Source organism: Pseudoliparis swirei, chromosome 24 (genome assembly GCF_029220125.1).
Source record: "Pseudoliparis swirei isolate HS2019 ecotype Mariana Trench chromosome 24, NWPU_hadal_v1, whole genome shotgun sequence".
In the NCBI taxonomy this organism is placed as follows: domain Eukaryota; kingdom Metazoa; phylum Chordata; class Actinopteri; order Perciformes; family Liparidae; genus Pseudoliparis; species Pseudoliparis swirei.
The window spans coordinates 5,325,168-5,349,794 of NC_079411.1; the positions used below are offsets into that span (position 1 = coordinate 5,325,168).

The following is a 24,627-nucleotide window of genomic DNA, read 5'->3' on the forward strand; positions in this document are numbered from 1 at the left end:
CTGTTGTCTCCCCGGTGAATGTGCTCAGTTTAATTCATATAAGAGAATAGGCACGTTGATTATTTTTGCTGCAATGTTGAATGACGGGGTTTAATGCAGAAAAAAACAGCCACCGTTTTCGGTCGTTAGTGTCGAATCGTAAATGTCCGACTGTAAGTGAAGGCAGCGTTACTTTAACCGGGAGGAGCGATGTAGTTTGAGTTCCCCTGTTGATTTTCTGATGCCCTCTGCTGCCTAAAATCATCCATTGCTCATAGAGGGACAGGACGTAATAAAAACACACTTATGATTGTATTCGTTCAAAAGTTATTAGTTTCAGTGGACCTGCTGTTTTACTGAGGGACAACGACATGACATGTTCTGTGACGACTTTTCTTTTTCTGGAACTGTATTGAAAATAGTGAATAATCATCAGAAATATGTGATTCTTGACATGTTTAGAATCACGAACATGCAAATTGCATTACTGACATGAATAATGTCGCTCTTCAGACAAAGATACTTTGTTAGAAAAAAAGTTTTAAATTATTACAACGCAGTGTTTTCAGAAGCTATATGCAAGCTAAGAATATGAATGCATCTTATTACAAAATAGAACAAGTACACCACAAAATCAATGTTGTCCTGTAGACACTTTAATTCCATTTGGCATTACAAATATAAACAAGATAATGGAAAACAAAAGTAGAAAATGGATGACCAAATGTAGTACTGGAAACTGTGCTTGAGGATGAACTCAATTTGACGAAGGCTTTCTAAAGAAAAACAAAATGCATCTTTTACAACACACCTCAACTGTTGAACTACATATTGCAGTCCTATTTTGTGTTTATTCATGAAATACAACTTGTTAGTTCTATGGATTAGTTTTTTGTAAAGACATAAGAGCACATGGAAAGGGGTGAAGAGGATCACACGTTTGACAATGGCGTTAAGCTGCAACATGATGAACAAAGCATTTCACTGATGGACTGACTATTTTCTGCGGTTGAAATCTGTCACTTCAGATTTTTAAGTCAACATATCAAGAGGCTTTTGTTTGGTAACTTAATTGATCACAACACAATCACACTGGTCTTGCACATACAAACGCACCGGGTAAAAATTGAGCAGAAGTTATCAGCTTACTTTAATAACCACTTTTATTAATAAAAAATATTTACGAATTACATGGACCAGTGCTTTTCACATAGTAGATAGACGTATTGCAATTGAAACATTTCTTCCATTCAACGTTTCTTTGAGTGATTTTGTCAGCTTAAAACATATTCATATAATTGTGCACAGCAGCTCTTCTGGTGTTTATTAGTAAAAACAACATGCACAAGGAAGCCAATCATGCTCTAAAATACCCTGCTACCTACAGTGGGTGGAATATTTTTCTTATACAGTGAATAGGCAAAATGTGAGGACTTAAGAGCATTAAACAGGAAGCTACAGCCACTAGGACTAGAATTCCCAGTTAGTTTTCAGATGACCTTGATACGTCTTTAATTTAATTTCCATCTCACGTAACAGTGTCCAATCAGTATTTCTTTTTGCAATAGCTTCATTTTTTTTCTCCAGTTTTCCTGCCACATCACAAATAAAAAGCTCTAACATATGTACAATATTAAAGCTTTGTTTTTGTTCTTTTTAAAATCAGTGTAATTAAGATGGAACGTGAACATGTGAAGGACCCCTCGAAGCGCCAATCAGCTGCAGCCATCTGTGGCCGTGACAGATCCTCTCGCTTCAAACTAAAGTGACTTCTCACCCACGGGATGCCACAGTCACACAGATGGCGCGACCACGCCGCGATTCAAGGGGGGGAACGTGTGAGTGGGTGAGTGCAAATCTGCCGGTAATGCGTGTGTGTGTGTGTGTGTCTGTACACTGTACAGTGTGTGCGCCGAGAGGGTGAAGGGCTACTGCAAGTAGCGGTAGACTTTGAAGCAGTGGTTGCCAGAATCTGCAACCACGACATGTCCGTCAGAGGTGAGAGCCAAACCCTGAGGGCCGTACAGCGGGTCCCCGGATGTGTTGATGTAGGACAGGAAGGAGCCGCTGCCATCAAACACCTGAGAGAGAGAGAGATAAATACAAAGTCAGTGTACTCATTAGCAGTTTATAGCGACAATAAAGTTATTCAATCGTTGAATGTTGTGTATCGTAATGCTAGTGTAATAGACCGTCTCATGTGTTTTGTGTTGGAGATGATATGTCCCTTCAAGGTTGCCGTAGAGAAAGAAGTAGCTTGAATTGGGGGTTTATTAACAGGTTATAAGCGCACCTCACACACACACACACAAACCCAGAACGCTCGGTTACACTAGGAACAGCCAATAATTCATTAGTAATCAGCGCCACACATTTGTTGTACCATTTACTATAATTTTTGTTGCTAATGAACTGAAGAGGAGAGGATCTTTAGATTCTTCCGTGTCATCAACTCTGTCTTTACGGACAGAAATCTCGAGCTGCTTTTGTTTTAAAGTGATCGAAAAATGAGGCGAGTCATTTATAAATGTGCGAGAAGATGTCGTGGCACTCGACCGTTGTTCCCTGCCAGGGACATGTGTCTTTTTTTATTTTTATCTTGGAAGTTCAACCTCAGCTCCCTTTATTAAGTTTCTAATAACAAAACTTTTTTATCCCACGGCCTTTATTGTATAACAACATGCATTGTATTATATCTAGCTTTCATTCTGGAGTCCTGGCTTTAACACTGTATTTGGTTTACTAATTTCCAACAGATTGAACCACGATGTCATTTCCCTGGTTTCCAGTAGGGGCATCGCTCCTGAATTATGAGTTTGTAATATTTTTTTATTTTTTATGTATCCTTTATTGATCCCAGTGGGGAAATTTAAACAACTGGTCATGCAGCAGAGAGTAAAAGTCTTGTTCAAGTTATTATTCTTATTATCATTATTATTACTACTACTGTGTGTACCGACCTGTATCCGGCTGTTGCCCCAATCCGCTACGATGATGTTTCCGTTGACGTCCACGGCCACGCCCGTGGGGGCATTGAACTGGCCGTTGCCCTCGCCGTTCGAACCAAACTTCAGCAAGAATTCACCTTCTGTGTTGAACACCTACATTTAGTTTTCCCCAAAAAAAGAATCATAATTTGATCAGAGGGGAAAATCTAGTAAGAATTTACAACAGAAGAAAAATATCACAAGTTTCCATTCCTAGCACGACAGTATGACCTGCGCTGTAACACACTTCCACCGCTCACCTTCACCGAGTGGTTGTGGAAATCTGTCACAATTATGTCATTGTTGTTGTTGATGGCAGCAAAGTGGGGCCCTTCAAAAGAACAGACGGCAAAGTCTCAAATCACACACGCCGTTCGGTTTAGAAAACAACCGAAACAATGGATGATTTTCTTTTTTCACATGCAGATGAATTATTTCCCATTTAATGACTAAATAGGATCATAAAAAATAAAAAAAGTGAACCATGAAGAGTGGTAAGACATGCTATTCTTTGAGGACAGTTGAGTTATTAGTGTTTTAAAGTCCATTATATGTTTTTAAGTGATATCAGTTGAAAAATGAGGCAAAGCAGAATTCTGTCTGATCCAATTATTGTCATAAAAACCTCAGAATTCAAAAGATAAAAGGGAACTTCACGGTTCCTGGCTCGCCATTCGTCTTCATTCCACATGCAGGTATGAGCTGGTCGGAGTGAGACTGTCGCGGGGCAAGTGCACGTATTACCATTGAGTGTACCTGCAAACTGGCGGTCGCCGTTGCCCCGGTTACCGAACTTGGTGACCAGCTTGCCGTTGAGCTGGAAGATGAAGACGCAGCACGCCTTGTTGTCCACCACGATGACGTGGCCGTTCCGGTCCACGGACACGCCTTTAGGGCCCATCAACTTCCCCGAGCCGATCTTGTTCTGGAGAAGTCGCAGATATTTACATTTCCGTTAGAATTTTTTTTTTATTCACATAGTTCATAGCGAGAATGGCCAGAGTAAAATGTGTATTTTAACCCAAGATGTAGTGAAGAGTCAAAACAGCAGAGTTAGAATTAGATATTCCACGAATACACTAGGGCTGCAACAACGAATCGATAAAATCGATAAAAATCGATTATTAAAATAGTTGGCAACGAATTTCGTTATCGATTCGTTGTGTCGCGCGATTATTACGGCGCTCAATAAGTCACGGAGTATAAACAAAGTTGAGTTGAGCGCAGAGCGGCGCAGGAGAAACAAGAGCGGAGAGAGAGACGGAACGCTGCGTTGTGAGAGCCAATCAGCGCTGAGCTGCTCCTCTGTTGATGAATCTAATTGGCTGGTGCTGCTCACATGGCGCTGGATGCGGAAGTCATTCACGTCGTCGAGACATTCACGGAGCTGAGTGCGCCTACGGGTGATGTTATGAACCCAGACACCAGGGCGCTACATGTCACGACGTGTGTGGCATTTCCACAAGAGGATAACGTAGAAAACGTGGTTATTTATTCCGTGGCGGACAACGGAAAGTATTTTTCCATGGAGAAAGGCAACGGAGATAAGCCACGACGCCACTCTCTTTGAGCGCTGCGCGTGCAGACGACATTTAACGGAGCGGAGCATTGCGTGCGCTCTGATCGCTCTTTTAATGAAGTATCGATTCTAAAAATATGCTAAATCACATCGTTTTTAACGTACGGGTACTTTGTTAGTATCGCTACACCGTGCAGCGTGACAGGAGCAGTGAGCAGATGTAGCGGACTAACATTCAAGCTAACCTAACTTCCCAAACGCTGAGGACATCTGAACGCTGATTGGCCGAGACGCGACACGTCCATCAAAGATGTTTTATTGTGAAGAGCACCACTTCACATTTTTTCTGCGTCTCACTGCAATCTCAACGGCAGCGGGCCAGGTGAAAAAAATAATAAATCGGAACGCGTCTCTGATATTGTTCAGGGGGCCACATGGGGACCACTGCTCAGGAGAGTAAAGCTGTCAGTCTGTTTGTGACGGTTCATCACCATGGTGACCAGTGAACAGGTTCATCACCATGGTGACCAGTGGATCTCCAGGACCTTTCCATGACTTTAAACCAAATTTCCATGATTAAACATTTTGTGAAAACTCTGTCTATACATGACAAAGTGAGAAGATGTAGTATTTAAACTAACAATGAGAATTCCAAAGCATACCGTATATATACCGTGTAAATTAAAATTTGAATAAAACAAATTTGCATTACTTTACCAAATATTTTGGGATTTTATTTTTTTCAATTACTTTTCTAGGCCTGCTAATAGCCATTTAAAAATTCCATGACTTTTCCAGGTTTTCCATGACCGTACGGACACTGTTTTGAATAAAGGGTTGAAAATTACAGTTTTTTTGTTTTTTTATCCGATTAATCGATAGAATAATCAACCGATTAATCGATTATCAAAATAATCGTTAGTTGCAGCCCTAGAATACACACACACACTCTAGATCAGGGGTGCTCACACTTTTTCAACATGCGAGCTACTTATAATATGTTATATATTTATATGTATTTATTTATATACACACAAACCCTGAAAAAGCAGGGTTGTCATACTTTGTTTGACTGTAAAAAATAATTTACAGTGAAAAATTGGAGTAAACTCATGAGCAAGAACAGCTGATGTGGTGACGTCATCAAGTCAGCTGCTGTTCCAATCGCAGAAAGACCGTCCTCCCGTCCTCCCGTCCTTCGGAGTCTGGACTCCCAAGACCAGACTCCGAAGACCAGACTCCAAAAGAACACAAGTCTGTACTCAGTGTACTTTGAATTGAGAAATGGCTATTGTCACTGTAAATAACCCCTTAAAAGGTGTATTGTTTTGTGTTGATTGCCTTCTTTTGTATCTGCTTTATTGGTTTTGATGTATGCCTGTTTATATTGTATTGTTTTAATGATTTTGTATATGTTTTAATCTACTTCCTCTTAGAGCTAAATCGGACTTTTATTTTGAAATGTTAAAAGGAAGCGCTGTTAAAATTCAAACTTGACGGTACGGCTAAATGTTACGGACGGATGCGCATTTCATATAAAGTTTTAATTGTTTGAATGGTCCCGTATGAGGCTAATGCTCTTACGGTGGTGACGAGGAGGTATTTAAGAAAGATTTTTGGTTCAATTGTATTCACCGAAAGAAAGAAAATAAAGAAGTTCACCAGCAGTAAGTCTCACGCCGATTCAAATACGGGGATCCGTACAGTCACCATGGAAACATTGTCACATGACATGAAGGCACTCTCGTTCTGTGCTGTGACGTCGCTTGTGAGTAGTGACGTCACGGAGCAGCAAACCAGAGTCTGTAACTAGCAGTGACTTCCAGCAAAAGTTAAGTCTGTGAATCTCACAGAAACCCCCCTCCACCCAGGGAAGTGGCTGAATTGGAGAAGGGGGTGGGCGGGCTCTGCTGTGAGATCACAAAACGGGTGGGTGGGAAGGTGATTCTCAGAAATGAGAATTGCCAAGGACTATTTATAAAAGAGAAACAAAAAGGGAATTAATTTCTTACATTAAGAAATTTAAAAAGTGTTCAAGTCTTTTTGAAAGACAACGCACTTGAACACTTTTTTAATTTCTTTAAAGAAATTAAAAAGATGTTCAAGTGCGTTGTCTTTCAAAAAGACAGAAGGAACATTACATCACGTTTAGCTGATGCTTTGATCCAAAGTGACTTTCAATCATACACCGTAGACAGCTGCCTTGCTCAGGGACACATGGACTCGGGCGGGGATCGAGCCAAAGAAAGACCGTCCTGAATAGTTGGCAGTAGGCATGGACCACGATCCAGACCTCCACAATCCATCAGGCAGATGGAGGTAGAGAGGAGGAGTGGGCGGGGCAAATCAGCAGGGCCAATGAACGGGGCGGCTGTAGCTCAGTGGGGTAAGAGGGCCGTCCTGCAACCGCAGGGTTGCGGGTTCGATCCCCGCTCTCCCCATTGGTTGCAAGTCGAAGTGTCCTTGAGCAAGGCACTGAACCCCCAGTTGCTTCCCGGGTGCATCACTGCAGCCCACTGCTCCTTAATAACTAAGGATGGGTTAAATGCAGAGAACTAATTTCCCCTTGGGGATTAATAAAAGTGTATATTTATTTATTTATAACCCTATGAGATTGTTTGCAATTACATGTGTAATATAACCATATATACATATGTATATATACACACATATATATGTATGTATATAACATACACATATATATTTATATCAAATCTAAATAATTATAAACTAGGGGTGCTCACACTTTTTCAGCATGCGAGCTACTTATAAGATGACCAAGTCAAAATGATCTACCTAGGGGGGGGGGGGGGGCAAGTGACTTTCTTTTGGTTGCTCCGTCCAGATGCGCGCAGACACGCCGGCATTGGAGCTCTGCGGCGCGCGAGGCGGCGAGCTGAGAAGTGTTAACGCGACACGTAGAGACAGAAATGACATGCTGTTGTTTGGATACGATCAATAACAGACGGCTGTTTAGTTTAATAAAAGAACAAAGACATGCTCTTTAAGAAAAGGGACCTTACATTACTTCTGCTGTAATCTGGCGCTATAGAGAAAATTACAGGGTGGCGGGCGGAGATTTCAGGGGGCGGGCCAATTTTTTTAATGTCATGCGATCTACCAATACTACGCCGCGATTGACTGGTAGATCACGATCGACGTATTGAGCACCCCTGCTCTAGATGAACAGTGGTTGAGAGAACGGCTTCATTCAGTGAATGAGTCCCAGGCTGAGAAGGAAAATGAGACAATTTCCAAGAGTCAATCCAACGCTCAAGGCTAGAACTGTGGATTTTCACTATTAAATATACGCACTTTCTTCCATGATTCGGCTTTAGCCTTTCATGAAAAGGACTAAAGCTGGAAGTAGAAAGTGTGAACGTGTCGTGGATGTGACATTTGCAAATGATTCACAGATGATAATCAGGGATCAGCATGTAAAGTAATGCACCTTTTCTTTTGTCATTTCAATTATTTAACACAGATAATATGTAATATCCGTATTTATGGAGCAAACGCTGTGGTAGTAACCCATTGTTGTTGTCCCTTTGGTAAAACACCAACATGTCGGTGAGGGGTGCACAGACAGATCGAAAACTATATCACATATTATATGTATAAGCGGTATGTAAATTTGAAGTATTATTATTATAATAACACTTTGTCCCGCTGACCGCCTTAGAACCAGGTTGTGATAAAACGTTCCACTCCGACTTACCTTGAACTTGCCTTCACTTGAAAAGATGCTGACCCATTTGTTGTCGTAGTCCGCGATGATGATGTCACCGTTCGGGTGGATGGCCACTCCGGTCGGCCGCTGCAGTTGACCCGGAGTCCTGCCGCGCACGCCAAAACGGCTTTTGAAGTGGCCGTCATTATCGAAAATCTGGTGAATGATAAAGATGTTGAAATAAAAAAAACAGGGAGATTTTAAATTTGTGTGTTGGTTTTCACCATTTAAAAACTAACAAGGCTCCACAGAGGCCTTCTACAGTTTAATACAGTTAAGTGCAGAGGAAGCACTGTAAGGTAACTGAGCAGTGACACACACACACACATTTGTACCTGCACACACTGGTTGTTGCTGTCGGCTATCAGCACCTTCCCCAGAGAAGAGGCAGCCACTCCCTGCAGGTTAGTGAACTCCCCTTTGTTTCTTCCTTTTGTGCCTTAAAAAACATGAAATATATTAGTGGATTATAAATCACAGACTAGATTATATTCAGGAATTTAATAGTCTATATATATATATATGCTTAATCTGTGTGTGTGTCAATTATTCCGTTTAAAACATAGTTTTATTTAAGGCACTTGCATGATGCAACAGTACGTAAAGTGGTGACATCATGCTTCTTTTTTGCACACACATCTTTTAAACTGACGTCCGTGCCTGTTTATCCTTTTTTGTACAAACGTGCACTTTAAAAAAGGCTATGAAAAACATGCTTTACTGAAGGATTTAGTGGTGAAAAGCTGCAACAATTTCATCTTTTGATGGTTTTTCACAAAACATTTTTAGATAAAGAAAATGTAGAACGATAGAAAACAGAAGAAGGCAGTTAATCCTCAAAGTTGAAAAACTAGAACCACTACTTCTTCTTGATCAATAACTTACATTATAAAAGAATGGTCAAATTATATTGATTCATATTTTAACCCTGTACTTTCTGCACTAATGTAAGAATACCACGGGTATGGTTTGATCTGGTTTTACGGATCTTAAAAAACACACGTACAACATATACAAGTACATATTTGACCTGAAACGCTTCTTACCGATCCTGAAGATGAGGTCGTCCTCGATGGGGTTCTCCTTCCTCCGCCCCGTGCTGTACATGCTGGCCGGCCTCTTGATGGCCTTCTGCTTGACGTGCGCGCTGCCCGGAGACTTCAGCCTCTTGTTGACGCCTTTGGAACTCAGCGGCAGGTCGATGGACTTGGTGGCCTTTATCCTAAAGGGGCTTCCTTTGATATGCTGGTCGTACAGACGCAGCGACAGATTAAAAGCCCCCTCCTCCGGGGCGGTGAACACGTACTCGTAAGTGCCGTTCTTGTTGTCCAGAATGTCCCCGTCGCCTCTGCTCCCGTCGGGCGAGGCCATCTCCGCCGTGATGACCGCGTTGCCCATCTTACACAGCGCTCCGTCCTTGTCCTTGGTGGTGATGGTGATGGAGGTGGGCACGGCCACCACGCAGCGGCGCAGCCCCTCGCCCGTCGCCACCGACTCGGAGGCCACCGCGTTGGTCGTCACGATGGTGCCCAGGTTGTGGACCGACTTCTTCAGGCCCTCCGTCTCCACGACGAAGTCCAGCTGGTCGTTCTCCTCCGGCTGCAGAGGGAGCTCCTGGCTGGCCAGCTCCGCCAGGCGCTCGCTCATCTGCTTCTTCACCAGCAGCACCTCGGCCTCGGAGCCGTGGCTCAGGGCCTGCTCCGTGAAGTCGCAGCTGCTGTTGATGCCCTCCTGGCCCTGCAGCAGAGTATCCAGCTGGGCTTGGAGCACCTGACACACACACACACACACACACACATACACACACCAGGGGGCAGCAGGGTTACCGTGTGGTTAGGGACAATTCCAAAAAGGCAAATTAAGTACATTTCAGGTGTGGTGAGATTTAGTGTGTGTGTGTACAGATGGATGTTCTTCAGTCGGACTTCTGTTATGTATTTATTGTAATTTAATATCAACAACAAAGCATACTGCATGACTTGGCTCCTTTACCGAAGGTGTGCACTTTGCTCATTTGTTGACAATAAACAAAACGCCCTGTGTTGACTTGTCGAGATGCGTTCTTTATATTGGCATAAACACGTTATACTCATAAACCAATGTACAAAATAAGTTATTCATTGATGCTCCATGAAAAAGTGTTTGATGCATGTCGCATTGAGATCGTGAACTCCCTCAGTACGCCGTGCTTTGGGTGTTTTTAAAGAAGTTCTTTGTTTGCCAATGCTTTTTTTATTAAGCCGCACCCTCTTCCGGCCATCAAACTCCTCTTCTTCTCCAACGAGAGAGGCCATCGAGCCCCAGAGAGAGTTCAAACGTTTCACCGTCTTACTTTCTCTTTATTCACACTCCCGACGCTGTGAAAACGAGCGTTGTGTTTCCGTACACGCTGTGAGAACAGGAGGATGAAGAGGAGGAAGAGGAGCACAGCGCCGGATTGGCGTTTCCCTCGACACACCCGGAGAGAGCACACAGTGCGCCGGCTCCACAGCGTTCCCCCGGGCGCCGCTGTGCTCTGACTTCCCACCAGCCCGTGAATTGTAAATCATCATCACGGGTTGTGTGATGGAGCTCCTCACCAGGCTGGGGGATGGGTTTGTTTGGATGGGGGGGGATTAGTTTGGATGCCTTTTAGACCGGCTGAGACACGGATAAGCAAAAACAGCCCGATGATTCGCCTGTAACTTGTTAAAAACTTTCCCAAAAATTTATTATAATTAGGTGAATGGTCATTTCTTTTGTCTCTATCTGTATTATTTCCTCTTTATAAGAATAAATCAGACCTCCGGTTTATAAAGCCCCTTAAAAAAAAAAAAGAGGTCCATAGCAAACTCGAAGTGCTTTACGGCGAAAAAAAACTAACTTGTATTATTATTATCATTATTGGGACCAAAGCCTAAACTGAACAAAAAAAGGCGTGACACATACACACACACACACACACACACACACAACACTGTACGTGCAGGATGACTGCTACAGGCCGCTCACCTTCTGCTTGAGGCCGTAGTTGACCTCCAGCTCCATCAGTAAAACGCTCTTGCGGACGTTCAGGGTCTTCTGCAGCTCGTCGAAGGTGGTGTGGATGCCGGCCTCGATGGAGCTCTTCTGATTGGTCAGCTGCTGCAGGATCTCCGACAGCGTCTGCAGGGACGAGTCGATCTCTGGCAACCTGGGGAGGAGCAACCGGAGGAATCACACACACAGAGTCAACGGTCACATGACAGAGCGTTCACATAAAAAAATTTAAAAAAGAGGAGAGTGTTTATTATGGCGACCGTTGCGTGGGCGTGATGTGAATTAAGTCCGTTTCCAAGTCTCCATGCCGTACCTCTTCTTGACGGCGTCCAGCTGCTCCTGCAACGAGGCCTTGTGCTGTTCCACGACGTCCTTCAGGGGAACAGTGGGGTGTTCTCCGTGTTCGCCGCTCGTACACTCCTGACACATGGCCGTCTCGCAGGGCGGACAGTAGAATTCCATGACCTGAGGAACAGGAAAGAAAGTCAAGATTAAACTTAAATACGGGGTTGAGGACATGTTGAGCATCGTCGCAGCGTGGCTGAATTATCTCCGTAATCAACTTGAGTTTTTCCCTGTTCCCCAGAGGATGAAGCCCACCAATGGGATGGATTTGCCATGGAATTTGGTACTCTGGTGATCCTTTAACCTTTCTTGTAGCGCCATCTCCAGGTCAGACTTGGAATGTGTCAAATACTTTGCTTTACGACCATATAACTCTAAATATGTGATATCCGACATGTGATTATTCATAATAAATGCGCGAGTCTTACGTTGCCTCCATGGTTGGGGCAGGAGAGCGGTTGGCCGGTAGCCGCGGTGGTGATGCTGCTGAGAGCGTCGGCCTCCTGGCTGCAGCTGTCCGGCGCCCGCTGCAGCACGTCCATCAGGTTGGTGATGAAGAAGTTATTCTGCAATGCCGCCACACCTTTCTCCGGCAGGATCGAGGTCTGGCGGCACACGGGGCACGACAGGGTGAGGCTGTGGGCCGGGATGTAATTCTGCAGGCACCTGGAGGAGGGGGGGGGGGGATTAGAGAGTGTGAGCATCCTGTTGAACGTTATGGTCAAGAAACGGCCTGGAGAAAGGCGTGGGTGGTGTACAGTAGTGTGTGTGTGTGTGTGTGTGTGTGTGTGTGCTTCTTTTTTTAACAATATACTTGGTCAGAGTTGCTGATGTGGTCATTTTTTTATGTCCATCATTTACACAACTACTCCTGTTACCTTTCGGGTCAATTTGACCCCATTCAATGTTTAACGTCGGTGTTCTTTGGGGTCAATTTGACCCCAGGCTGTTTTTCACTGTGTCAAACATATAAGAAATATCAACTTTTTATATATATTTAAAGGGCTATTTAGGTAGTCAAGAAACAAACAAAGTACCTCACACTTCAACTTGGGGAACAATATTAATTCTAATAATTTTCTGGAGGTTTTAATTGCTGGGGTCAAATTGACCCCGAGGGTAAAATATGTTAGTAAATGTAAAGGTAACAGGAGGGTTAAATGAAAAATAATTGTACAAAAACTCAATTAACCAGCTCATTATCAGTCATTTGACCTGTAGAGTTGATAAACGGGAGGTGAAAATGTTGCATCTGATGCCATCTTCTGGTTGAACACTGAAAGAAGATGAAGATTTCAAGGATAATTAATGCACCATCATCATTACGCAACACACGGTTGCATTGGACTGCATTAGATTGTACGCGTGCATTTTATAAAGTCAACGTGGAGCAACATTACAGTGGTGACCAGTGTGGTGGTCATACATGCACAGACCGCACCCTGCATCATGTTTGCTGTCCTCACAAACGCTTCATGGCAGCAGAAGCTCCAGATCAGTGTTTTAATGTCTTCCTGCTTTCTGTAATATTACATTATTGCTCGAGAAACTCTGAAGCAATAATTATAAATGATGGTTAAATATTGTTTTTTAGGTCGCTGTCACCAGGCGGATAAAATAAATTAGAGCCAAGGGCAGAAAAAGACAAAAGAGATGTATTTGTGTCATTGCTGTATCGTCCCATCCCACAGCTTCACGGCTCTCCAGAAGCAGTAAAAGCGACAGACAGGCCACAGTTTCTCTTTTGTGTTCCGGGAACAAAAGGCCGGTTGTCAGAGCGGACGGCACCAACACGCCCACGCCAACGGCAGAGACGCGTCTCGCGGTCAAACAATACCCAAATTGACAAAAGCACGACACTATCGATTGGTGTATTCGTGCCGCATCTCCCATCCGCAGCATCCGTCGGAGAACACGTGCTAAGCGGTCCTCAAAAATCGCCATGGTAACTCCACTCACCTCTCACAGAAGGTGTGCAGGCAGGGCAGTACTTTGGGGTTCTGGTAGCGGTCCAGACATATGCTGCAGATCAAGAACTGCTTGTCAATCTGGCGGACCACGGGGTTGGGAATAGCGGATCCTTCGGTGGCCATCCTAAAACTCTGACATGGGAGTCCCTCTTCCTCTCACCCAGCACCCTGCGGAGAGAAACGGAGGGGAGGATGAGACGGGGCGCCAACGGACGACGTGATCGAACCGCACGGGGAGTGGACATCTGTGAAGATGACAAAAAGTTGAAAAGCAAAATGCCTTCCTCCCTCCATCCGTCCCCTCACGGAGAGAGGAAACTCACAGACACACGGAGCAGCGACTCAAACTCATAAGACACAGAAGTATTGAAGTGCGAGACTGCCGTGTTTTATTTGCACATTATACTTCCACTGTCACCCGTCGGTGGGACCGACAGCCGAGGAATAGAGTCCACTTCTGAGGAGTTGTGAAGTGAGCGAGAGGTCAAACTTTGAGATTGGAAGTCCATTTCTTGCACTTTGAAGCCAATGAACTCAGCACAGTCACACAATCTTTACAGACTTGGAGCCCTATGAAACTCTTTTTAAAAAGGTCCGACTGCTCGTTTGAGACGGGATAGCGCTTCTTCACAAACGCCTCGGCTCACGGTGAGTTCAGCATCCCCTGTGACCATAAAGAGAGCTGGAAACGGTGTTCATCGTGGAGGTGGAGAGAGGGAGAGGAGGGGAAGGACTCACTGCTCAGGCAGTTTTTGCCCATGCGCTATGAGCTCTAACCACCTCTCATATCCAGTTAAAGGTTCATTTATTGCCGTCGTACAGCACATAACTAAAATACAGTTTCAGTCTCTTTATGGTAAGGAAAACTATTTTATAATGTGTGAGGCGGAGTCGAGGAGTCTCACAGCCTGAGGAAATACATGGCATCTACACGTTGGCTTTGTCCAAAACCCAGGCAAATCAGTGTGCCAGTTTGGGTTCGGTGACTCATCTAATTGCACATTTGTCACAAAGCTGCAGCATTTGCAGTGTCAGCACCGGTAATGATACTAATCTGTGTTCGAGGCCTAAAGAGGTACAAAATAAAAAACAAACATCCGACACAAGAAGAGGAGAGGCTGAGAGAATAAACGGGGCAGAATCTATCTGGCTTGGCTCTGGCCCCCGCTGTTGGGAACCGACCAGCGGCAGACCGCCAGGATGCTCCTCATCAAAAGGCACTTTGAGTTATAAATATTTGATTATGAAGTGAAACCACGGCACGCTGTGCTCAGCACTCAGCGGCGCGAGAGACGGAAACACTGAACCCGCGAAAATAAAAATAAAACACTTTAATGCCACCATAAAGCATATTTACACAGATTCTGCAGTTTACGTTCCAGTTCACTGGCTCCAGTGTGTTATTGTTGGACTTCCCTGCAACGTTCTCTAGCAACTAACTTAAGACACAGAAAGTGTGTCAGTGCTTTTATTGTCTCGTCGCATTCCAGACAGGCACAGAAACGGGCCACTAATGGGGATCCTTAACCCTTAGATGCATAAGTGGGTCAAAAATGACCCGGTGAGGTTGTTTTCATGAAATATCTTCGTAATGAAATTTTTTTAGCATTTGATATTCCAGGTATTCCTCAAAAAACATGTTTTTGATATAATTCCATTTACATTTTTTTTACCTTTATATTTTTTAAATTTTTTTTTTTTTTTATTTTACCCCAAGCTCTTCCATAAGTGGGTCCTAAATGACATGCATTTTGGAATAAATTAACTTATAATATTGTGTGTGTGTCTTTCATGACTGTTATTATTTATCAACAAATTAGCCTACTTTATAACAAGCTAACACTAGCTAGCTAACTAAGATAACTAACATTACTATATGTATTGTGTGTGTGTGTGTGTGTCATTCCTGATTGTTTGTGTGAAAGAGTTTTATATTTATCAACAAATTAGCCTACTTTATAACTAGCTAACACTAGCTAGAGCACTAGATTATGATATATACTATGTGTGTGTGTGTAGTGTGTATTTATTTATAAGCTATATATTGATCTATTGATTATTCTACTCTTTTATTACTCTTATGTTCATTCATCCAAGATTATACAACTGAAATGGTCCCATGATGTGGTGAATGAATGGATGATGAGAGGCAGTGACGGGGTTGGACTTGAGTCTGAACATTTCTGATGATGGACTATTGTCCAGGTGGCAGTCAACAATAGGTGTAGGAAATGCAATGTACCTGTGTGCAATGATCACAGCCAGAAACAGGCAGTGTGTCTGAACTGCATCCAGTCATGAGACAAGAAGGTAAAACAGGGAAAAGAGAGAGGAACTGTCAATGACTGGACAGTTAGACACACACACACACACACACACACACACGATGTTCATATTTTTCTATTGCTGTTCTGGGTAATTTTCTTTTTCAAAAATGTTAAAAAGTGAAAAATAAAGATATTTCAAACATGTAATCATTCGTGTTGTGTCCTAAATATAATACTAAATATTATACAAGTTATTATTCTAAACCAAAATGGCAAAAATGGCATAAAAACACATTGATTCTAATATGGGTCATTTTTGACCCACTTATGGAAGAGTGTAGGGTCCAGTCACTCGTGCATCTAAGGGTTAAGAAACTAAACTACGAGAGGCTCAGACCGGGATACGGCGAGTCTGTAATTAGAGCGGTGGATAAAACGACCATCGTAATGAAGCGGTGACGCCGTCAGCGGGTCATTACCCACAATGCCAACATGTCGCGTGGCTGGTACGCAAAGTGTTCGCTGCCAGCTGACACACAGTGGTGTGTTGACATAAAGCTGGTGAAGAATATTGACTTCCACAACAACAACAACAATCACAACGGCTGAGCAGCACAGAGCTGAACGCCACGTCCGTGAACGTGTCACAAAGGAGAGATTTCAACGACAGGATCAAGATGCACGCCATTAAAAACACACCAGCTCGGGTCTCTGGCTGCACGTGACACCGGTTATACAAGTGAAATGAGTACAGCCCCGCAGACGGCCACAACAGAAGCCTCACGACGCTCTTACATAATCGAATTGAATGATTCCTGATGCCAAACACGCAGCAGAAAAAGAGGCAAATAATGAGTGGAATTCTACCCCGAGAGACTCCAAGGGTGAAATAAGTTGTGGACGTGCACGAATTTGAGCTTGAAAGCGACACCGGAGATTCAAAATGTTTGTCCGGTGTGACGGTGTTAGTTAGGACTCACGGTGCTGCATCGAGAGGCCGATCAACAGGCGTCATCCACCCCGGCACACGGAGCGATACTATGGAGCCATGTGACTGAAACGGGCACTAAAGATTCCTCTGAAGCTGCCTCCATGTCAGCTGTGAAGGGGAAAGGATGCTCCACACGGGAGGCGTTTGAGGGAGATGGTTACACACACACACACAAACACACGAGAGAAATTGAGGGAGGCGATTTAGCCAGATTGTCTTTCAGTCTTTACGTCATCTCTTCCAATCCCTCCTTCCTTTGCTCGCCCTCACCTCCCATCATCCTCTCGCTCTCGCCCCTCTCTCTGAAATAAAATGCTGGCTCACTGCAGTGCAGAGAGCATGTGCAGCATCAGGAGTGTGCGAGCGAGCAGAAGGAGAGAGAAGAGGGGAGAAAAAGGGACAGCAGTTATGGGTCCCTGGCCCAATATAGTAGTAAATCCCAAGGGGATCTTTCTTTGTGGGTGTGTGGGTGTGTCTGTGTGTCTGTGTGTGTGCGCACGCATGCTGCTGACTCACTGTACTGGCAGTGACGCAGCAAAAAAAAAACAAAAACACAGGCTGAATGTGAAAGATGAGAGAAACCCTTTGTTTTTATGAAAAGGATAAAGACGAAGGGCTCCGGGGCACGTGCGGTTATCGGGATCTCAATCATGTTTTCTAGATTTAGAATAGATAAACTACACCAGGGCTCTCAAGTCTCACGCATTGAGCGTGAGACTCACGCATTTCGGTCTTATCTCACGCACTCCCGCCACACATCGAATTCCTCACGCTGAAAAGACCTCTCGGCTATTTAATGCTTGAATGCAGGGGTGCTCAATACGCCGATCGATTGTTCCGCTGCAGAGCTCCGATGCCGGTCTGCGCGCATTGGGATGGAGCAAAAAAATAGTCACTAGCACCCCCCCCCGTCAACAACTCTCAGCAGTATCGGGTGCTGATGGAAATCTCACGCTTGCCTGTCTTCAAAACTTGAGAGCCCTGCTACACCATGAAACGAAAGCTTTAACCTTCAGAGAACGAGGACTTTCTGCCTGAAGCCAATTGTGTGGATAGTTTTGCATCATCAGCACATATGAGCTGTATGTGGTGGAGTCCACAAACTAACTGCACATGAACCCTCTCATTGCCAAAGCATCACACACACACACACACACACACACACACACACACACTCCCCTTTAGCGTCAGCACAAGACGCACCGGGCTTTGAAGCAACTATAAACCCATCCATGTTGTTATTACACACTCAGAGAAGATAACCTGGGAGTGTGATGACGGAGCATAAACATAGGGGAGGGAGGGAGGGGAGTTTTGTGTTCGTGAAAATATATTCAGGCTGAATGCACGGAGTGTAACAAAAAAATAAAAAAATAATAATATAGGATTATCAGGCTGAATTGTCTAATATTGTTTGCATTCCAGAACATTAAATACATGTTCACTCTTGATGGGGTGAATCCTTTCACATAAATGGCTCCAATAGTTTGAGAAAAAGAATATATCTAATTAAAATGCATTCTTTAGGAAAGAAAAGGAAACATGGGACCGGACTGTCTGCTGTTCTTTGGTATTTCTTTCATGGGTAAATCCACATCGGAAAATATGGCCATCAGATTCTAAGGCTGAGATTTATTTGCTTGAAGTTCTCAGGTTCTGTTGCAGCATTTCTTCCTTTTCCCATTCGTACAAAAACAACCTCAATTGTTCCACACATTTCATTCCACCCGGCAGCTCGGAGGCTGGTCCAGTGATATCATGTCGCCGTCTGCCAAACTCAGCGAGGCGGTCAGAGGAGAGGGACACGCAACCAGAGGAAGAGTTCACACCGACATGCAGACGCACAATCGACCTGCATGAACGCACAGAGAGACGGACCATCGCGCTGCGGGGTCTGGTCTTTAATGGGATTCTTCATCAGTCGCAAATATATAACATATCATTCTCTTATGAACAAAAAACTAAAACATTGCTTTTAATGAAAGCCTCCAGAGGCGTCTATGAATAACACACTTCTTCATCACTTTGTTTCGGAGATGTTGAAGTCGGAATGAGAACTAAATTCCATAAAAACAGAGAACAGGAAGCTGCTACGACTTCCAAACTGATGGACGATGATAACATTAGAAACGGCCACGTCACAGATTTGAGTGTTTGCTGATGCTGTTGAAGGTTTTTATTAAGTCAGTGTTCAAAAACAATCTCTTTTCCCACTTTGTTTAAAAGTTTTGGTCAGTTAAGAAACAAACTGCTGATTCAGTACTTCACCGAATCAGCACTTTTGTATATAAATATACATAAACAAAGCTAAAAAGCTCATTATAGTAGCCTATAAAGTTAATCATGTTCACCATCATTAGCATGCTAGCATGGCTGGGAGTGTCAGTATTGTAGGCATTTGATCATAAATCTCAATATTATACAAATTCTACATGGACGATAGGAAACGTTGACCTGCTGATCAATGTTAGTGCAATTCATCCTGAAGGGGCGAAGAACATGTCGGTCACATGTCATGGCAATCCATCCAATAGTTGTCGGGACAGTTTCCCCAAAACCACAAAAGTCAGACGATCACAAAAATAATAGGATTCATCCGCTGGGGACCGTGAATGTTTCTACAGAATTCTTTGGCAATCTATGGAATAGTTGTTGAGATATTCGAGTCGTGATCGAAAAACATAAAAAATGTCGGTGCTTTAAAAGCTGGGGTAAAGCCAGAAAATAGAGGGGGTGCATGGGGTCACATTTCTCTCTAGATTTAATGAAAACATACTGAAGAGTTATGAGATTTTGCCCAATAATGCCAGAAATACACTACCGTTCAAAAGGTTGGGGTCATCCAGACAATTTCGTGTCTTCCATGAAAACTCATTTTTATTTATCAAATGAATTGAAAATTGAATAGAAAATATAGTCAAGACATTGACAAGGTTAGAAATAATGATTAATATTTGAAGTATTAATTTTGTTCTTCAAACTTCAAGCTCAAAGGAAGGCCAGTTGTATAGCTTATATCACCAGCATAACTGTTTTCAGCTGTGCTAACATAATTGCACAAGGGTTTTCTGATCAGATATTAGTCTTCTAAGGCGATTAGCAAACACAATGTACCATTAGAACACTGGAGTGATCGTTGATGGAAATGGGCCTCTATACACCTATGGAGATATTTCATTAGAAACCAGACGTTTCCACCTAGAATAGTCATTTACCACATTAACAATGTAGAGAGTGTATTTCTGATTAATGTTATCTTTATTGAAAAAACAGTGCTTTTCTTTGAAAAATAAAGACATTTCTAAGTGACCCCAAACTTTTGAACGGTAGTGTATATTGCCTACCTCAACCCTTACTTTCCCAGAAGGACCGTCACTAGAACACCTGTATGCGGGACACACACACACACGTCACTCAACCTGTTTGTTGCTTCACTGTTCACACCCACATCGTCACTGATGCATCAGGACACTTCAAAGACTGCAGCAGAAGCAGAACGTCCAACCGACTTGGTCGCCGATAAACAAAAACGTGTCTCTCAACCAACAGAGAAAGAACAACGATAACCGACATTAAACTTTGTAGAGAATCTCGGGCAAGCGGTTACTTTTTAACCAGCTTATTTCAGTTTTTCAAACCATTCTTTTACGCGCGTTTTAGGTTATATTCTGGTGTCCATCCATCTTTCCAGAGCCCTGACCTCGATGGTTTTCACCACCTCTCCGTTTCTATAACACACATAACGTCCCCCCGCAAAATAGCGACACGGTCCAGTTGGAACGGCCGCATTCAAAATGTCAACAATCAGAGTGAAGACAGACGAGGTTCACGGGATGTGACGGAGGACTCATTAGTTGAGGTCAGAAGTCAGAGAGTCGGGCCACATGACCGTTTACGGCTGCTCTCCTCAGATTTTACTATCTGTTCGTTTTTTTGCACTTTTATGTTAAAGTTATGTGATGCACGCCTTACTAGAGCGAGTCATGTTGTTGTTGTTGTCCTTTGCACAAGTGTCTTTAACGAAGGTAAACTAACAAGTAGGCTATACAAAGTAGGATATTAATGTTTGTCAATCCATCCAATAGTTTTGGAGAAATTTGAAAAAAATTTAAAAAGCACAAAAGTTTACCTAGGGCTTGCAATGGAGGAAAAGTCAGGTGATCATCAAAGTCGTCATGGATACAGGCGAAGGAGTCCGACGTTGCCGTCCCTCGGGTCGTTCTGCTGCCATGGCTATAATGTGTAGGTTCAGGGGGTTGTTGTTGTTGTTATGCTAAGCTAGGCTAACTGCATTCCTCAAACGTAAAGCACAAGCATGAGAGTGTCATTCCTAATCCTTACACATAACATCCCCGCGATCAGGAGAGGACAACACACACTGAACGCTACGCTGACCGAGTGGACACTGAAGGCCACACAAACACACTTCATAATCATTACAACCGATGCGCTTGGTTTTGTTTACAGCAGTTATGACATTTTAAATCCTCTCAGCACATAAAGCCAGATGGTGCGTCTAGAAGGCTTATTATGTCCACGGATGACGCCGGTAATCGCACATTTCCATCAGCGCTGAAACCGTTTCATAACAAAATACTTGAATTATGAGAACTAAGTTACAGCTGAATAATAAAAAGGCCGCTTTGAAAAACCCGTGTTGTGTTTATGGAACGCTTCCGCAGGCCTCTAATGCTGGAGAGGGTGGCATGAGCTCCTCTCCCGAATTATAAGAATAACAGTCTTGTGCTTATCTCTCATCATCCACTGGGAACCGGATGATGAGAGATTACAGGAGCAGAGCTGCAGCATCTCTGCAGACCCCGGACATAAGTGTCCTGCTATATTGAGTTTTAAAAAAGTGTGAGTTCAATTCAGTGAGCACTTTTATTCGGGCAGCTTTAAAAAGAGATGTTTGGGATTAATAAACTATATAACAAATAAAAAATAAAAAAGGAGATTTGTGCTATTCCTGTTGAAAAACAATGACATTCCCTCCCATTCTCTTAACCCTCCTGTTACCTTAGGGTCAATTTGACCCCATTCAATGTTTAACCCTCCTGTTACCTTTATATTTACTGACATATTTTACCCTTGAGGTCAATATGACCCCAGCAATTAAAACCTCCAGAAAATTATTAGAATTAATCTTGTTTTTCAAGTTTAAGTGTGAGGTACTTTATGTTTGTTTGTTGACTACCTAAATAGCCCTTTAAATAAATAAAAAAGTTGATATTTCTTATATGTTTGACAGTGAAAAACAGCCTGGGGTCAAATTGACCCGAAAGAACACCGACATTAAACATTGAATGGGGTCAAATTGACCCTAAAGGTAACAGGAGGGTTATAGTTTCATGTTTCAGAGAGAGGGGCTGTTCTCAGAGTGAATATAGTCATCATTGTCACCGCGTCACCGGGCTTTATACCCGTCACCCGTGCACTCTGGTGACACGAGATAAGGCGACGTCCTGTCTGGGTGTCCGAGTGCATTAGCGCATGTTAAACTACCGACGTCTAATTCAGGCCAACAGATGTGCTGGCGTGGAGCTTTCCGTCAACCAGCAGCCAATGAAGCAAAAACACACAATCAACACACAAAATGCACCATCAACGGTTTTTAGCTTTTTCAGTTGATCCTCAATCCTCTTGCATGTGGCCACAATAGCAAAAAGAAAAGTTAACGATTAAAATCTATTTTCGTCTATCAGTTCACTAACTCTATGTTTAACTAGGAGAAGCGCAACACTTTGCGTTAGCGGTCGTATCAGGTTTGTTTTCAAGTTAGTTTCCAACTTTCTTAGTGATTCAAGTGGACAAGAAAATGAAGTGAAAAGGTTTGTATACCTGGGATAGCAAGTAGTAAAAGGGTAACCGGCGTTACAGGATGATAAATAAGTCAATTTATATCTTCTTGATGGTTTAACCCTCCTGTTACCGTAGGGTCAATTTGACCCCATTCAATGTTTAACCCTCCTGCTACCTTTAGGGTCAATTTGACCCCATTCAATGTTTAATGTCGGTGTTCTTTCGGGTCAATTTGACCCCAGGCTGTTTTTCACTGTCAAACATATAAGAAATATAAACTTTTTTATATATTTAAAGGGCTATTTAGGTAGTCAACAAACAAACATAAAGTACCTCACACTTAAACTTGGAAAACAAGATTAATTCTAATAATTTTTTGGAGGTTTTAATTGCTGGGGTCAAATTGACCCCGAGGGTAAAATATGTCAGTAAATATAAAGGTAACAGGAGGGTTAAACATTGAATGGGGTCAAATTGACCCTAAGGTAACAGGAGTGTTAAGAATGTGGCCAGAGTCATATTTCATCAGCATTATCATCACAATCATCAGCAGCGATGTATTGCCGTATATATATTCCACCTCACGCTGATAAATAACAGACAAACACTTTGAATGAGAAGCAACGGGTCAGAGAACTGCCCGTTAACCGCACCGAGGGTCTCCTCCGGTGTGTTGTCCACATTTTAAAGCCCTAGGAGAAATATCCATATGGATTACATAATCAGATGTCCAATGCACCGTCTTGGTTTCTAGACAAACAGTAACAGGAAATGAGAGCAAAGCAAATATGTTCTCGCGAGCATCCAGTGAAGTAAAGTATACACCTGCACACGTGAAGCACGTCTGCAGAGAGTCAACCTTCAGGGCGCCTGAAACCACGTGAACCGACCTGGAATTCTAGCTCACAAGACTTCCAGGGTAATAACCCGGAAGTCTTGTGAATCTGGAAGCATCTTTTGGTAGTAATCTTTTCCTGCTGCTAAAATAAATACATCAACGCACCAAAAGTAAAATCTAAAATAAAGACTTTGCCAAAACACCACGTTTACAATTTCCCTCTTCCTTAAACTATAAACATTTCCTCTTCTCATTCCATCCGTCACTCACTCTTTCCAAGCCTCCTCTCCATCTTTAAATCCCAAAACACCTGACTTACCTCAGCTCCATGGCTGCTCCCCTCTCTTCCTCTCCTCCTCCTCTCCTCCTCCTCCTCTCTGGAATGAAAACAACCGCCGCTCTCCGTCACCTACGCCTTCCCATCTCTGATGAACTGGAGTCGTGTGTGCAGTGGGCGGTGAGGGCAGCGCATGCGAGAGGCCTGAGCTGTCGCAATAATCCAAAACAGACTGACGGGGAGCCACAGGGTGGACGGAGAGAAAGAAAGGGGGAGGCCCCACGGGGGATGTAGAGGGGAAGCACGGACCAATCAGAGGGTTGAGTGAGGCTAGGGGAGGCGGGGCCAGCGAGGGCGAGAGTCCCAGAGGCACAACGAGCAGAAGCAGATAAGGAGTGACGGAGAAACTTTCAAACAGGGGCCACATTATTCCATCGACTCTTATAAAACAGGCATCGGTCTTTCTAGATGCTTAATGCCGTTTAAATGTTTAAAATAAGGATGGATTAAATTGAAGAGTTCAGAGCTCTGATGTCATAACACGATTGTATCTCCATTTCCAAGAAAGGCCCCATGAGCTTTTCTATGAGCTGCAATGACATCATTTCATTATTTTATTTTTTTAAAGGCAGAGGTCCAAATTGCCAGAGCTAAAACACACAATGTCCCTGAAGAGTTGACCATTTCCATAAAGTAATGCAAAACAGACCCGTTCATGAGAGTCGCCTCGAGAGTCGGCCAAAGCGACAGAAACCTGAACAAGAGGGTCCACAGTGAAAGCCCCAATAACCACAACAAGCCTCTGGATAATGAGTCACACGCAACACGAGAGTTCAAAGAGTCACACCGCAGTCCTCCGCCAGCCGAGCGAGCTCGTTACAGCCTGTGCTCTTCGCCCCCCGAG

General features: G+C 43.4%; 1 protein-coding gene across 5 annotated transcripts in view; it reads right to left on the minus strand.

The window, feature by feature from the left end:
- Positions 1 to 613: 613 nt before the first annotated feature.
- The window catches only part of trim2a (tripartite motif containing 2a), a 33,901-nt gene continuing 9,887 nt past the window's right edge, over positions 614 to 24,627 (minus strand). The window contains exons 1-12 of one of the 5 annotated variants that reach the window (XM_056409050.1): positions 23,766 to 24,575; positions 13,538 to 13,716; positions 12,007 to 12,244; positions 11,547 to 11,698; positions 11,207 to 11,387; positions 9,262 to 9,985; positions 8,551 to 8,654; positions 8,204 to 8,371; positions 3,711 to 3,891; positions 3,227 to 3,297; positions 2,940 to 3,080; positions 614 to 2,060 (exon numbers count right to left, since the gene is read on the minus strand). In XM_056409050.1, coding sequence (XP_056265025.1) covers positions 1,908 to 2,060; positions 2,940 to 3,080; positions 3,227 to 3,297; positions 3,711 to 3,891; positions 8,204 to 8,371; positions 8,551 to 8,654; positions 9,262 to 9,985; positions 11,207 to 11,387; positions 11,547 to 11,698; positions 12,007 to 12,244; positions 13,538 to 13,671 — 2,247 coding nt within the window. In that variant the 5' untranslated portion in view covers positions 13,672 to 13,716; positions 23,766 to 24,575 and the 3' untranslated portion in view covers positions 614 to 1,907. Of the gene's footprint in view, positions 2,061 to 2,939; positions 3,081 to 3,226; positions 3,298 to 3,710; positions 3,892 to 8,203; positions 8,372 to 8,550; positions 8,655 to 9,261; positions 9,986 to 11,206; positions 11,388 to 11,546; positions 11,699 to 12,006; positions 12,245 to 13,537; positions 13,717 to 16,795; positions 16,947 to 20,935; positions 21,076 to 23,765; positions 24,576 to 24,627 lie in introns of those variants that run through there. The other 4 variants (XM_056409051.1, XM_056409049.1, XM_056409052.1 and 1 more) reach the window with 4 other exon arrangements.